At 32.9% G+C, this 14168-nt stretch overlaps 1 protein-coding gene across 1 annotated transcript; it reads left to right on the top strand.

The window, feature by feature from the left end:
- The first annotated feature begins 3562 nt into the window (after positions 1–3562).
- Positions 3563–8109, top strand: LOC126705762 (purple acid phosphatase-like). The gene is made up of 8 exons (XM_050404953.1): positions 3563–3964; positions 4215–4415; positions 4626–4737; positions 5147–5376; positions 6019–6157; positions 7016–7236; positions 7573–7694; positions 7783–8109. The coding sequence occupies exons 1-8, from the start codon at positions 3761–3763 to the stop codon at positions 7979–7981; spliced, it is 1428 nt and encodes a 475-aa protein (XP_050260910.1). The 5' UTR covers positions 3563–3760; the 3' UTR covers positions 7982–8109.
- Positions 8110–14168: the final 6059 nt, after the last annotated feature.

The raw sequence follows: 14168 nt of genomic DNA, 5'->3' as shown, positions 1-14168 counted from the left end.
ATCTTTATTTTAACAAAAAATGAGTCTTATGCAAAGTGCTTACTGCTATGTAACTTTAAGTAATTGCTGTCTTGTTTTTTTTTTTTTTTTTTTTTTACAGTCTATTTTATTACTCATTTTTAATTATGTTATTAATATTTTTGTATGATATATTTCATAAATTTGTGCATCACAATGGGAATACTTTTAATGAATAATTTAAGAGTGTATCCCTAAAATAATATTGACTAAAAGAAATTGTAATAAAGGAGAACGAAAAAAAAAAAATCTCAGGAAATATTACAATTATTTTCCGTCTTGAGTACAACACGCGCACCTCTTAAAAGGAGAGTGGGGGAGAAAGATGTTTTTATAAATTAAAAGAAGGATTTGCCGTAAGGCAGAAGTTCCATGTGATTATGATTGAAGAATGATATTGATTGGGGACTGAAAATTTTTGGAGATTTCTTTACGTGGATATTCTTTAATTTTAAAAGGTCCACCGTTCTTATCCACCACAGGCATAGGGTTTTTAAGTAGCCACAATAGTGCGTGTATCGGGTGATTAAGTTAGTTTAATTGACAAAGTTTCTAATGGTCGAATAAAAAAGTCTTGATTTGATGATAAAGAGGGCAATTACAAGACTCTTTTAAATATAATTTAAATTTGTTTTAAATTATTATTATTTTTTATATAAGATAAAAATTTTATTTTAACATAATTTAAGTGTATATGTGTAGTGAGTTCCAATTAGTTCAACTGGTAAAGCCTCTAATGGTTGAATAAGATATCTGGAATTCAATCATTGTCTACACCAAAAACTAATTTTTGTTTTGGTTTGATAATCAAAACTTATCATCAAGAGCAGATGTCATATGTTGAAACTATAAAAAAAATAAAAAATAAAAAATAAATGCGTATACGTGTGTGAGTCTTCTTCTTGGAGACTTGAAGCTCGCTTCTGGAGACTTGAATCTCGGCTCTTACCCCCCACATCCCATAAGCATTTAATATTTGTGGAGTGACCATCGTGTCAAGAGTGCGTGGTGGTGTTTCAAATTATTGTTAAATCATGCAACTTGGGGAAAGAAACAAAAACAAAAAATGTGGGTTGTTGTGTGGGATTTTAAGTTAGAAATTTTTTTTGATAGACTTTTAATTTTAATAGGATTTAAATTTGTTGAAATTTATATGATACAGTTTTACCTAAATTAAACAATTATTAAATATTATTTCTTAATTGAAGAAGTATAAATTAACCAAAAAAAAAAAATACTAATTAATGAAAGTAATTGTTTGGTACAACTATGGTATTTAAGCTCCGTTTTTATTATATAATAATATAATAATACGAGGATATATATATATATATATATATATATATATATATATATATATATATATGCTATTGTCTTTTTCGGGTAAACCTTTCACACTCTCAATCTTGACCCCACGAGGAAACCGTATTAAAAATGAAATCAAATAACGGGACAGCACAAATTGATTGACGTGCCAAACGGAAGTAGCTGTGACACATATTACAACAACGAATGCTATGTAATTAAATAGAAAAAAAAAAAAAAAAAAAAAAAAAAAAAAAAAGCCTGTGCGGTCAGCTGTGTCCCGTGGATCATGTTTTGAATTTATTATTTTTTTCTCAGCCTCCAAATTATATAGATGGGAGAATTTACTCGGAACCTAATTTAAGTTGTTTAAATTAAACAAAGACATGTTTCTCAAAAAAAAAGACATGATTCTCAAAAAAAAAAAAAAAAAAAAATTAAACAAAGACATGTGATCAATCTAATAATCTATCGAAATTCGAAATGGAATAAGGATGGTGCATCAAAGAGTTTATTATTATTATTATTAATCCATTCTAATTTGGTTCATAGTTTTTATTATTATTTAGATGTGGGATAATCTAAAAAAAAATAAAATGATTGAGCATAGATAATTTCATTTCACGTGCATTTTATGATTTATGTAAAGTTATACGAACTTTACCTTTCAAAAGTGTACTTTCTAATTTCAAAGAGCTCCCATAGTCATATAATACCTATGAATATAATTACACGTTTCCAATAATTGAATGATGCTTAGCAAGATCAAGATGTGTACAAAAAGAGCCACATTCGTAATGCACAAGAAGAAAAAAAAATAATGATTTGGACTGAATCTGCTAAGAACAGACAGTGGAGGAGCAAAACTTGTCAGTAAGTAGATGTGACACATTGGTTTTTACAGAAATAAAATATCAAAGTTGCGACACCTCAACTTCCCAAACTAGTTAGTTGGTGTGTTATGTCTGTGATTCGAATCCTAAGGACCTTACCCTCCAAAACTATTTACACATTGAAATTACACTAAAAAAATGACGGATTTAGCATTGGAATTACACAAAAAAATAGATGATAATTTAAAATTAAAATGTGTATTAATTGCTTAAATTCGTCATTTTTTTAGAAGTGTTATGTATATAATATTGTCATAACAAATTTTACGTGATAAGTTGTAACTGGTTTTAATTTGAATTTACTATTAAAATTACTTTTTTGCTCACCAATAACATTTCGTAACAATCTACTACTTAAAATTTGTTGTGAAAGTGCCCTAAAAATATTATAGACATAGTATTTTTTTTTCTTTTTTTTCTTTTTGAGAAACAAATCCCTCAATTTACTCCAAAAATCAATTCCATGATTTTTTTTTTTTTTAGGAAAATGTTAAGATTTTTATTATTATTTAGCATTACTCTTTTAACCCATCACAAGATATTTTTAGTTGTCAATATGTTGATTTTCTTTTTGGATAAGAGTCAATATCTTTGATTTAGTCTTCACATGGCATGTAAAGTGAATATCCTTTCCTATATTTGTTTGCTTATTATTATATTCTTACAAACACTTTCACAACAAATTATAGGTGGTAAATTGTTATTAGTTCTATTATAAGCTCACCATTTAAATGAATATTTTGTCTGCTTCATTAACAACCTGTCATTGAAAATTTTATTTTGAAAAAGACCTGCCATTTAAAATTTGTTACGAAAATGTTGTAACAGTAGCATAAAAATAAAAGTATATTCTCATAATAAAAAAAGTACTATATTATAGTATATTCCTTATTTTATTTCTGGCTAGTTGAGCAAAAAATACTAGTTAAATTTGCAAACTAGACAACCAAATTCCTATTTTTCATTCTCAAAAAAAAAAACAAAAAAAAAAAAAAAATCCTATTTTTAACTCATCCAGTTTGTAATAGAATAGAATAGAAGACTAGTTCTACATGACGTCATTTTCTACAAAACGATAGTATAAACATAGAATGGTATTACCGAGATTACCATAATTTATACCAAACACCAAACTTCCCAAACCAAATCAAACGCAACAATAATAAGCCACTTTTCCTAGTTATTGTCAAACTAAAACGCTTTCAATCGAGGAAGCTACACACGTTAAACACACCCAACTTCCCCGTGACTACAGAGTCCATTGTCAACTTTATTAGAATACCACCATAAATATTTTCAAACCAAAAAAAAAAATTGTATTAACTCAGTTCCTACATATATATTTTCAAATAACAACTGGTGAAGGAAGACTCAGTTTCCTATCATTAAACAATCGTTGACGTCTAAATTTGTATTATATAAGGATGCTCTGAATATTCCTAGCATTCTTCTGATCAGACTCGAGCCAGTTTAAGCATTTCATATATATATAGCAATAGGGTCTCGGCTCTTTAGCTAAATAGTGTAGTTTTGTGAGACTCTGTATGTGCAGGCAAAAGGTCAAGATGGGTCTTTTTGGTTCTTCTTTATCTTCTTCTTTGATCGCAGTTATTTTGGTTTTGAGTTTAGCAGTGGTGTGTCATGGAGGAAAGACCAGTTCTTTTGTCAGAAAAGTTGAGAAGACTATTGACATGCCTCTTAATAGCGATGTCTTTAAAGTCCCACCTGGTTATAATGCACCTCAACAGGTACTTATGTCCCTCTTATTGTTCTTCTGCTTTTATTTTCTTATTGATCTAACTGTTTTCTGGTAAGGTTTTTCTTGGTGGGGTTTTCTTTTAGATAGTTTCAATCGGTAATTGTTTTTGTTTTGTTTATGTATCCATTGTGCATGGTTTTTTTCTGGGGGAGTTAGGATTGATAGGCAATTGGGTATTTGAAATTTTTAGTTTTTGGCCTTTATTTTATTGATTGATATTTGGGTTGGTGTGAATTCAGGTACATATAACACAAGGAGACCATGTGGGAGAGGCAATGATTATATCATGGGTGACTGTGGATGAACCGGGTTCCAGTAAAGTGGTCTTTTGGAGTGAAAACAGCAAGGAAAAGAGACATGCCGAAGGCAAAGTTACTACCTATAAGTACTACAATTACAAGTCTGGTTTCATTCATCACACAACCATCAGAAACTTGAAGGTGAGTAAAAATTTTCATACAATTGTTTCATATGATTGCTCTAAAGTTGTTCCCCTGTTTTTGTTCTGTTCTTGCTGTGCTTCTATATGAGATTAATGGATGATATGGGCATATATGATATATGCATTAAAAGTATGCTATGTATCTAGGTATGTGTAAACTTTTTATTTATTTATTTTGATTTATTTATTATTATTATTTTTGGGGCAGTTCAACACCAAATACTACTATGTGGTTGGGATTGGGCACACTACTCGGCAGTTCTGGTTTGTAACTCCACCTGAAGTTGGCCCTGATGTGCCTTATACATTTGGTCTTATTGGTGAGTATTTCTTTAATAAATCCCAAAGAATTTAGATATTTGGTTGGCATTGTGGTTCAAGCATATACATGGTCTTCATTTTTAGACAGGTTGCATTCTCTATTTCCATTAGACTTCTGCAAAGTCTAGTGGCAATTTGGCAGGCACAGACTAGCCTATCCAATAAAGCTAGGACTACGATTGAAATCACCTGCTAAGACTTCATAATAATAAAATTTGCAGAAAAAAAAATCTCACTTATAAGCTACATAAGCTAGACTTTTCATTTTAGGTTGATTATTGGCTCTTACTTCCTTTACATGTTCCTAAATGAATGAGGAATGTACTTACATTAGCACTTCTGCTTATGTGTTAATTTAGACATTTGAAACATGTTTTATACATTTTAAACTAATGGTATTGTCTGCAGGGGATCTTGGTCAGAGTTATGATTCAAATAGGACACTTACTCATTATGAGTTAAACCCACAGAAAGGGAAAACAGTGCTGTTCGTTGGGGACCTCTCTTATGCAGATAACTATCCAAATCATGACAATAATAGGTGGGATTCATGGGGAAGATTTGCTGAGAGAAGTGTTGCTTATCAACCATGGATATGGACTGCAGGGAATCACGAGATTGACTATGAGCCATCAATTGTAAGTATCTCATAGAATATTTCATTGTTTGGTAGTAACTAATGTGTTCTGTAATTCTTATTTAAAAACTTCTTCTGGCTGCACTTGTTTGACGACCTTTTCAATCTTGTGGTTTGAAGTCATACCAATGGTTTAATTTTTTGAAGAATTTTTTCTACTGAGGTAAAAATTAGCTCTTTTGTTATATGTATGTGAGGGCTACTGGACACTTCTCATGCCTTAGCGGGTACTTTGCCTAAAAAGAAGAAGAAGAAAAAAAGGCAACACTTAACAGGAAATTGAGTCAACATAATACTGTGTTGCAATTACCTTCATTGTTCTCTTTGAAATATTATATTGTAAAGCTTACTTATGACAGAATTCCCCCTAAATTGACCTTGTTCGACAATAATGCTCCTTTTGGTAGCTAAATTTGATTTATGGTCTTGCATATAAAAATAATCCTCTTCATCTAAAACCCAAGAGAGACCAAGAGGTCTATATCTTGGTAAAGCCAAAAATAATCCATAGTGCCACCATGTTGCTGTTATTGATACTTTTGTGACAGTTCTACTCTCTTTGACATTATTTTGAGTCATAATTCATGTATTTCTGTATATAATTCTCCAAGCTTCTAATAATAGATTAATATTTGGGTTGCAGGGAGAAACCAAGCCTTTTAAGCCTTACAGTCACCGTTATCATGTGCCTTTTAAAGCTTCAAATAGTACAGAACCCTTTTGGTATTCAATCAAGAGAGCTTCAGCTTACATCATTGTCTTGTCCTCATACTCCGCATATGGTAAGAATGCATCTGGCTTTACATGTTATATATTTCTGATTATGGTCATATGCACAGACATATGTCCAAACTAGCAACTTCAGTCTATACATTTTTTTTGGTGGTCTTGATGTCTATTACATAGATATGGGATGATGATAATTCAAGAGTTTATAATGCATACTGGTTAAGACTTAAGACAACTAATTACAAATGGCTGTGATTAGGATATTTGCTTGCATTTGGTGAATGCCGCTCCTTTTCTTTGATCACATCTTGCCTGCCATATTATATTGTTTAAATATGTGTGAGAGTCTGAGGGAATAATTATTGGTTCTCTTAGTTTCTCCCAATAGGTATAGGTAAAAAAAATGTTACACATTTTTCGGAGTTCAGGTTGAGGGACATTCTATGGAGTTGAAATGATGAGTCAAGTCTGCTTTTTAAGGCATTTATTGTATACCTCATAGAGTCATATTTTGGTTTCCATAATGACATCACATACAATGTTTATAACATTACAAGTATCTTTTGCTGACATTGTATATCAGTTTTTTAGGACTACTTAGGACTACATCCTCAATGATGGGGTTTTGCCCCAAAATGCTGTAAGAAACAAACAGAGTAATATTTTTACTGGGGATGACAGGATGTAATGATCAAAACTTCCTAATTTATGTGGTTAAGTTAAATGGCAAGATTGCTACCACAGTGTTTTGTTTAAGCTAGTATCTGATGATGGCATGTGTTAGTGTCTCATTTTGCCAAATTCAATGTAGCTCAGCTCAACTCAACTAAGCCTTTGTACCAAATAAATTGGGGATTTCATGCATCAAAAGCAAAAATAATAAATTTACTTGTCATTACCATTTTTTTCAGGTAAATATACCCCTCAATACAAATGGCTTGAAGAGGAACTACCAAAAGTTAACCGGACTGAGACACCTTGGTTGATTGTTCTAATGCATTCCCCTTGGTATAACAGCTACAACTATCATTTTCTGGAGGGTGAAACCATGAGAGTAATGTATGAGGCATGGTTTGTGAAGTACAAAGTTGATGTGGTGTTTGCTGGTCATGTTCATGCTTATGAACGATCTGTAAGCCCTTGATACTTTCTATTTATTAGTTTTTGAAATGTGATTTTTTTAGAAGTGTTATCTGTGTAACACTAGTAGTTGTCTCTAATATATTTCCTAGTTACCTGAAATCTGTGATGACAAGGAGTTTGGCAGTATTTCATTTCTGAAATTTTTTTTGAGGAGAATGAAAATTCTGCCATCTATCATCTTTTCTTTAATGATGCATTACACTGAAACCCACATGCACAAATCCAGATTATTTGATTTCCATTTGTTTATATATATAGACATTGTCTGTGGCTATATGTTCATTTCTTCTGATGTTGATTGACAACTAACATATGAATATTACAGGAACGTGTATCCAACATTGCATACAATGTTGTAAATGGTATTTGCACTCCTATAAAGGATCAATCAGCGCCTGTATATATAACCATTGGCGATGGAGGCAATCTTGAAGGCTTAGCAACCAAGTAAGCTAATTACATTATAATAGAGCTGACCTTCATTGATTCACTGTTTGTTAATATGGTTTAATATAACTGTCCTCCTCTGTTGCAGTATGACGGAACCACAGCCACCATACTCAGCTTATCGTGAGGCTAGTTTTGGTCATGCCATTTTTGACATTAAGAACCGAACCCATGCGTACTATAGTTGGCACCGTAATCAAGATGGATATGCAGTGGAAGCAGATACTATGTGGTTTTTCAACAGATACAATCATCCAGTTGATGATTCCACAAGTACCCAATCATGATGAAACTAATAACTATCGAATTCTCTTTGGAATATTTTCTCTCATAATTTTTTTCCTTGAATAAACGATCTCATATAGTTGATTCTCAATAATAGTTACTACTTTTTCTTCAGCATTTTATTGTTCCACCTCTTCTCTTCTATGTGCCTTTGCTAATTTTTTTTGTCAAACTTATGTTGTCAAGTGGCTCGCTGTGTCTCTTAATAGCAGCACATTGCATCTAAAACTGGAATAAAAGACTTAACAATCAGACTAAACTCAAATGAACATAACCATGTTTCATAGTCAAAGACTCAAAATGCATTGCCACTGTTGGATTCAAGATTCTATTGAAAGAACTGATACGTTGGATAAAGTGTGCTTCAACAAATGTGTACGAATAAGAAATCAGGAAATATGAAATAAGCACAAGTTATGCCGCAATTGGAGGAAAAAATTATGTGAAATTAGCATATGTTTTGCATTACAAGTAATAAACCTATGAATTTTATTTTTATTTATTAATTTTTGCTGAACATTAAGACGTGAACTGCAAATGTACAAGGAGTCAAGGAGGAATATAAATAAAATGGACAAAGTTTAGTTACAAAATTGGTTGGTTACAACCTTACTCAATATTTTGGATAAATTGCAAAGTATATCCTTGAAATTTGAGGTTGCTTGAATTTTACATTCTGATGTTTGAAAAAATGGATTTTACACCATAAAGTTTAGTTCCATTAGCAAAACCTCAACCTCAATTTGTCAATTTGTTTTAGCTGATAAGTGACAAGGTGGAGCGCTGATGTGTATTGTTTTTGCCAAATCAACCTCCCAAAAAGCCTTCACCCAAACTTAAAACGAGTTCAAATATTTTGTCTCTGTGATTCATGCTCCACCAATAAAACTTAGATAATTAACCCATCTCATTAAATGAGATAACTCCAACTTTAACAATCCCGGGCGTTAACGTTAAAATCCCTTTCTTTTTTTTTCTTTTTTTTTTTTCTCTTGTTAGAGATATATATTAGACATATTAGCCCAATGTAATAAACCCAAGCCCATTCCTGCTTGTACTAGTAGTCTAGGGTTTAGTCGTCTATATATACTCATGTTAGGGTTCATTGTAACACAGGAGGTTATTGTACTATACTCTTATACACAATAAAGATGTAGCCCTTGTGTTCTCAGTGTTCCTCCTCTATGCTTCCTCTTCCGCATCTACTCTAGCATACACAACATGATATAACACATCTCTATGCTAATATTCAACATGGTATCAGAGCCAAACTTCATTCTTGGCATCAAACAAATATCTCTACACAACAAAGAAGAATATCACATGCACACCACCATCAGAAGTCACGCATGCTTCTCTGCTGGATCTAGACTCCACGGCATCTCGCAGCCACCGTGGCGCAGTGCTGTGTCCAAGATCCACAAACTCAAGCAAACCCGTGGCATCAATATCAGATCTGTGCACATCAAGCCTTCGCCTGATGAAACCAACAAGACATACGTCCTCCATGGCATATCGCGACCAAAACCCAGAAACCCAACCTCCAACGGCAGCCGCACGCGCCACCACGCGTGACCAATGGCTCCTGGAACTCTCACACGCGCTGCCAAAGATTCTCGACTCCCAGCTCGGATCTCAGTCACACGCGCTGCCAAGCCGGCCTTGTCGTCCACCGATCCACTTGGCCTGAGAATCTGGTAATCATACGAGCTCTCACGCGCCACCACGCGCCGCAGAAGCCGCCGGAAAATTCCCTCGCGCCGTCTCAGATTCATCACTTTCAAATCGTCTTCTTGGTACACGCGCCACCATGAAGGCCTCCTCGTCCACCGATCTACTTGGCCTGAGAATCTGGTGGTCATACGACGCTGCACGCGCCACCACGCGCCACCTGGGTTTCTAGTTGCTCCTTCACGCGCCGGTGAACAGTGCACGCCCTGCCACGCGCCGACAATGCTGCTAATGTCATCTGACGTCATATGATGACGTCATTAATCCACGTCAGCAGCCACGCAAGCACGTCCACGTCAGCCCTAGTTCACGTCAGCGACACGTCATCAGCCACGTCAGCAGTGTCGTCTCGTCAGCACCACGTCACCTAGTTGACTGTTGAGTTGACCGACCTGACCCGGACCACCCGGATCTGACCCGTGAGCACTTTGACTGTTGACTTTGACTTTGCTCTGGACCAGTTGACTTTGACTTTTTGCGTTGACCTTTGACCAAAAGTCAAAATTTCCAAAAGGGCCTATCTTGCTCAGTTTTTCGCGTAGATTCCGATTTTGGCCTCTGTTTCTTCATTTGAAGTTCCGAAATTGGACAATTGGCACATTCTTCATTGTGGTTTCTTCAAAGGCATTCTTCAAGGCATCTCCAAGTGATCTTCTCATACTTATCCAACCTCAAGCCTTCATCGAGCTTCCGCCTTGAGTTTGAGGGAGGGTGTTAGAGATATATATTAGACATATTAACCCAATGTAATAGACCCAAGCCCATTCCTGCTTGTACTAGTAGTCTAGGGTTTAGTCGTCTATATATACTCATGTTAGGGTTCATTGTAACACAGGAGGTTATTGTACTATACTCTTATACACAATAAAGATGTAGCCCTTGTGTTCTCAGTGTTCCTCCTCTATGCTTCCTCTTCCGCATCTACTCTAGCATACACAACATGATATAACACATCTCTATGCTAATATTTAACATCTCTTTTTTCTTCTGCAGCTTTTATTTCTTCTCTCTGCTCCAGCTTTTGGTTCCTTTTTTTTTTTCTCTTCTCCATGCGGTATGTCTCTTGCCGCAGCTTTTGGGATTGATTTGGACTCTTCCCTATTTTGCCTCATTGTAATCCTTTCTCCCAATGTTAGAGTTCGGCTTTTGTTTTTGTTTTTGTATGCCACAGAGGTCCTTTTATCCTATAGGTGCAGATTTGTTTCAACTTTTGAGAGACTTATGCTGCAAAAAGCAACCTTCAAGGCTTTTAACACATATTGTTCAGTAACACAGTAAGTCCTCTCCATTTGGTTGAGTGTAAATAAATTTATTTTAGAAAAAGAAATTTATTTACACTAGTGCGTGTGGAGTCCTGGTGGCACGTGAGGTGTGTGGGACGATTCACCATGGCAATCACTATTGGCGACTTAAATGGGCACTCCCAAAATCCAAAATCCACAAACAAACTTGCTAAAAACTCAAACAAAGTGCAACGACCAAAAATCTAAAACCTATTCCAAATAAACCTGCTGAAACCCAAACCTCTTTGTTTCGTCACCCACAAAACCTTTCCATCTGGTTGCCGACAACGGTGAGAGATATGCTTCAGCTCGATGGCGGTGGCTCAACGGTGATAAAAACCCACCAATAATCCCAGTAACAAAAAAAACCCCAACAAATCCAAATCCAACAATGGCAAGAAAAAAGCACAAGAGAAAGAAAGCGAAGAGAAACTCACTGTCGCCGTCGCCACAGAGCTTGATGGGTTCACAATGGGTTCGTATGCCGAGTTCGTGGGGGGTTTTGATTTGGGAATTGGGTTGCTTTGATGTGAAACGGTGTTACATAAGTGACACACTGTTGTTTTGTAGTGCTGATTTGGCAAAGAAAAAAACACGTTAGCACGCCACTTATCACTTAACAGCTCAAACTAACTGATGGTGAGGTTTTGTTAACGGAACCAAACTTCAGGGTAAAATTCAAGTAACTCCAAATTTTAGTGGTGTATTTTACAATTTATTCTAATATTTTTTATTGAAAGTGAATTTTGATAAATCTACCATTAGATTACGTCTTCTTTTTATATCCTCTATACTTGCAAAGTTTTTAGAAAATTAAATATCAATAACTATGTCATCAATAAATTGTTAAAGTTATAAGTTTTTGTAGTTTAAAACTATGCATTGAATATAAACTTATAGATTATATAGTAAATAATATTAGATTGACATATAATTTGACATGTATATTAAGAGCATAAAAAACATGTAATTTAACGGTTAGATTTTCAAAATATGTAGTATTATTTATTTTATTGAGTAAAATTGTAGGCTAAGGCTACAATGAATTTTGTAGCTAAACTTTGTCTAATAAACTATACAAAATGTATTTTACACCAGATAAGGTAAAAAACTCAGCAGAAAATAAATACTTGACACTTTTTTATTTTTTATTGGGTAGTATTTTTCAGGACTTTATGCGACAGCTTGTTGTGGTGGCAATCTCGGCGTAGCCACCGATTGGCTTTGGGGGCCAATGGCACCCCCCAAATTTAATTTATTTATTTTTAAATTAGTATATATGCAGTATTGAATTTAGCAATTTTTGTTCTATAAAACTACGCTTTGCCCCTTTAACAATATCATTAATTCCTTTAAGAGTAGTGCTATAGCCACACACTTTTCTATAAATTTTTTACAAATTATTGAAGTAGCAAATTTTTATTGGTTTATATCTGAGTCTACTATTTACATCACTTTATTACTTATCAATAACCACTCACTAGTCGTCACATCAGTTATTTGTAAAAAAATTTGTAACTCTAGCATTTTCCTTATTTTTAATGCTATAAAAAAATTTATTGATAAAAAATCTAAAATAAAATATATAAGTCTTAAAAAATTAGCCCAGCAACAAAAATTATCAATAGCAAAGCTAAAAAAAATTAAATCCAGTAAATCAATTTCACTTAAAATAATTTTGTTATTATCCAGTAGTAGAAGTGTGAAAAAAGAAAAAAAAAAAAAAAAAAAACACCCTTCCGTGGCTAAGCAACAACAGAGCCACCACACACAATTAGCAAAGAGGATGGTAAAGCTACCCCTTTAACTCCAATTCCTAACTCCATCCTTGGTCGCAATAAAACTATTTTTTGTGATGGATTGAACATTCCGTAGTTGAATCCACTTATTATGATAGAAAAGTGGTTCCATCACAATAAATTTAATTTAAAAAAAAAAAAATTTATTTTAAATCCTATAATTTAAGAGGTGTGAAAATTTTGGTCTATAGTTTCAAAAAAATAAATTAGACTCTAAAGTTTTAAAAAGTAATAAATTAAATAATGATGAGATTTCAAAAGTTCAACAAGTCTTAAGTTGGATTCTTCATTTGTATGTCTGTTATATATATATATATATATATATTGGTTGTAATGTTGTATAAATAATTGATTGCCAATTCAAGAAAATTTTTAATGTATTTAATAAATAATGTACATATGTTTCAAGAAATACTTATCCCTTTAAATAAAGATAAAACCCTTTCAAACGTGGCTGATCAAAATTGTTCTTACATTCCAAAAATTCTATCATATTCTAGTAGGAGTCTAGTCATGTGTAAAAAACAATAAAATGTTTTTGATTGTATAATATCTAAAATATATTATTAATATTATATGTTTAATGTTATTAATACTTAATTGGATTTATGTATCTTCTATTGTGTTGGAATAGCCTCACTAACATTTTGAGTTGGTGAATGATCAAATTTTAGCTGTCGAATACTATTTTGATATTTGCAAACGTGATAGTCATTTTGGATGTTGCACTCACTATATTCTTTATTAATTGATTTTGAATAAGATAAATAATTTTTTTCATGATCTCATTTTTGTTCGACTCAAATAAAAGAAAAGGCATTGACAATATTTTTTTAAATGAAGCAAATAGAATCAAATGATGTTCAACTTATACTCTCTTTTTTTGGGTAGCATCAAGCTATAAAACATTTAACTTGGAAATAATTATTTATTTATCTTCAATTATTGTAATAAAAAAAAACACTTAAACATAAACTGTTTTACACATAAAAAATGAATTAAATAATTTTGTTATGTTCATCTTTTCGCATAACCCTATACTTATAAAAGAGAAAATATTGAAAACATTTATCTTTGAATAAAAATTTGAGTTAATTTTTTTAAAAAAAAAATTTAACATGTAAAGAAAAAAGTTAGTCAAAGGGAAAAAAAAATGAAAGAGGATCGTAGTATAAATATTATTATTATATTTTATTTTACGAATGGTTATTTGGTCAGAAAATTCTAATTATACTATACGTACATGTTCTTTTATTAATGTTGGATGCCAATTTGTCCAATAAATGTCACCTAAGCTTACCTATCAAAAAAAAAAAAAAAAGAAAGAGAAAAAAGATGGGGTACTTATCCAAAAAAAAATGCTACCTGAGCTTGTT

The sequence above is a fragment of the Quercus robur genome, chromosome 11, assembly GCF_932294415.1.
Source record: "Quercus robur chromosome 11, dhQueRobu3.1, whole genome shotgun sequence".
NCBI lineage: Eukaryota > Viridiplantae > Streptophyta > Magnoliopsida > Fagales > Fagaceae > Quercus > Quercus robur.
This window is presented reverse-complemented; position numbering and strand designations above follow the sequence as displayed.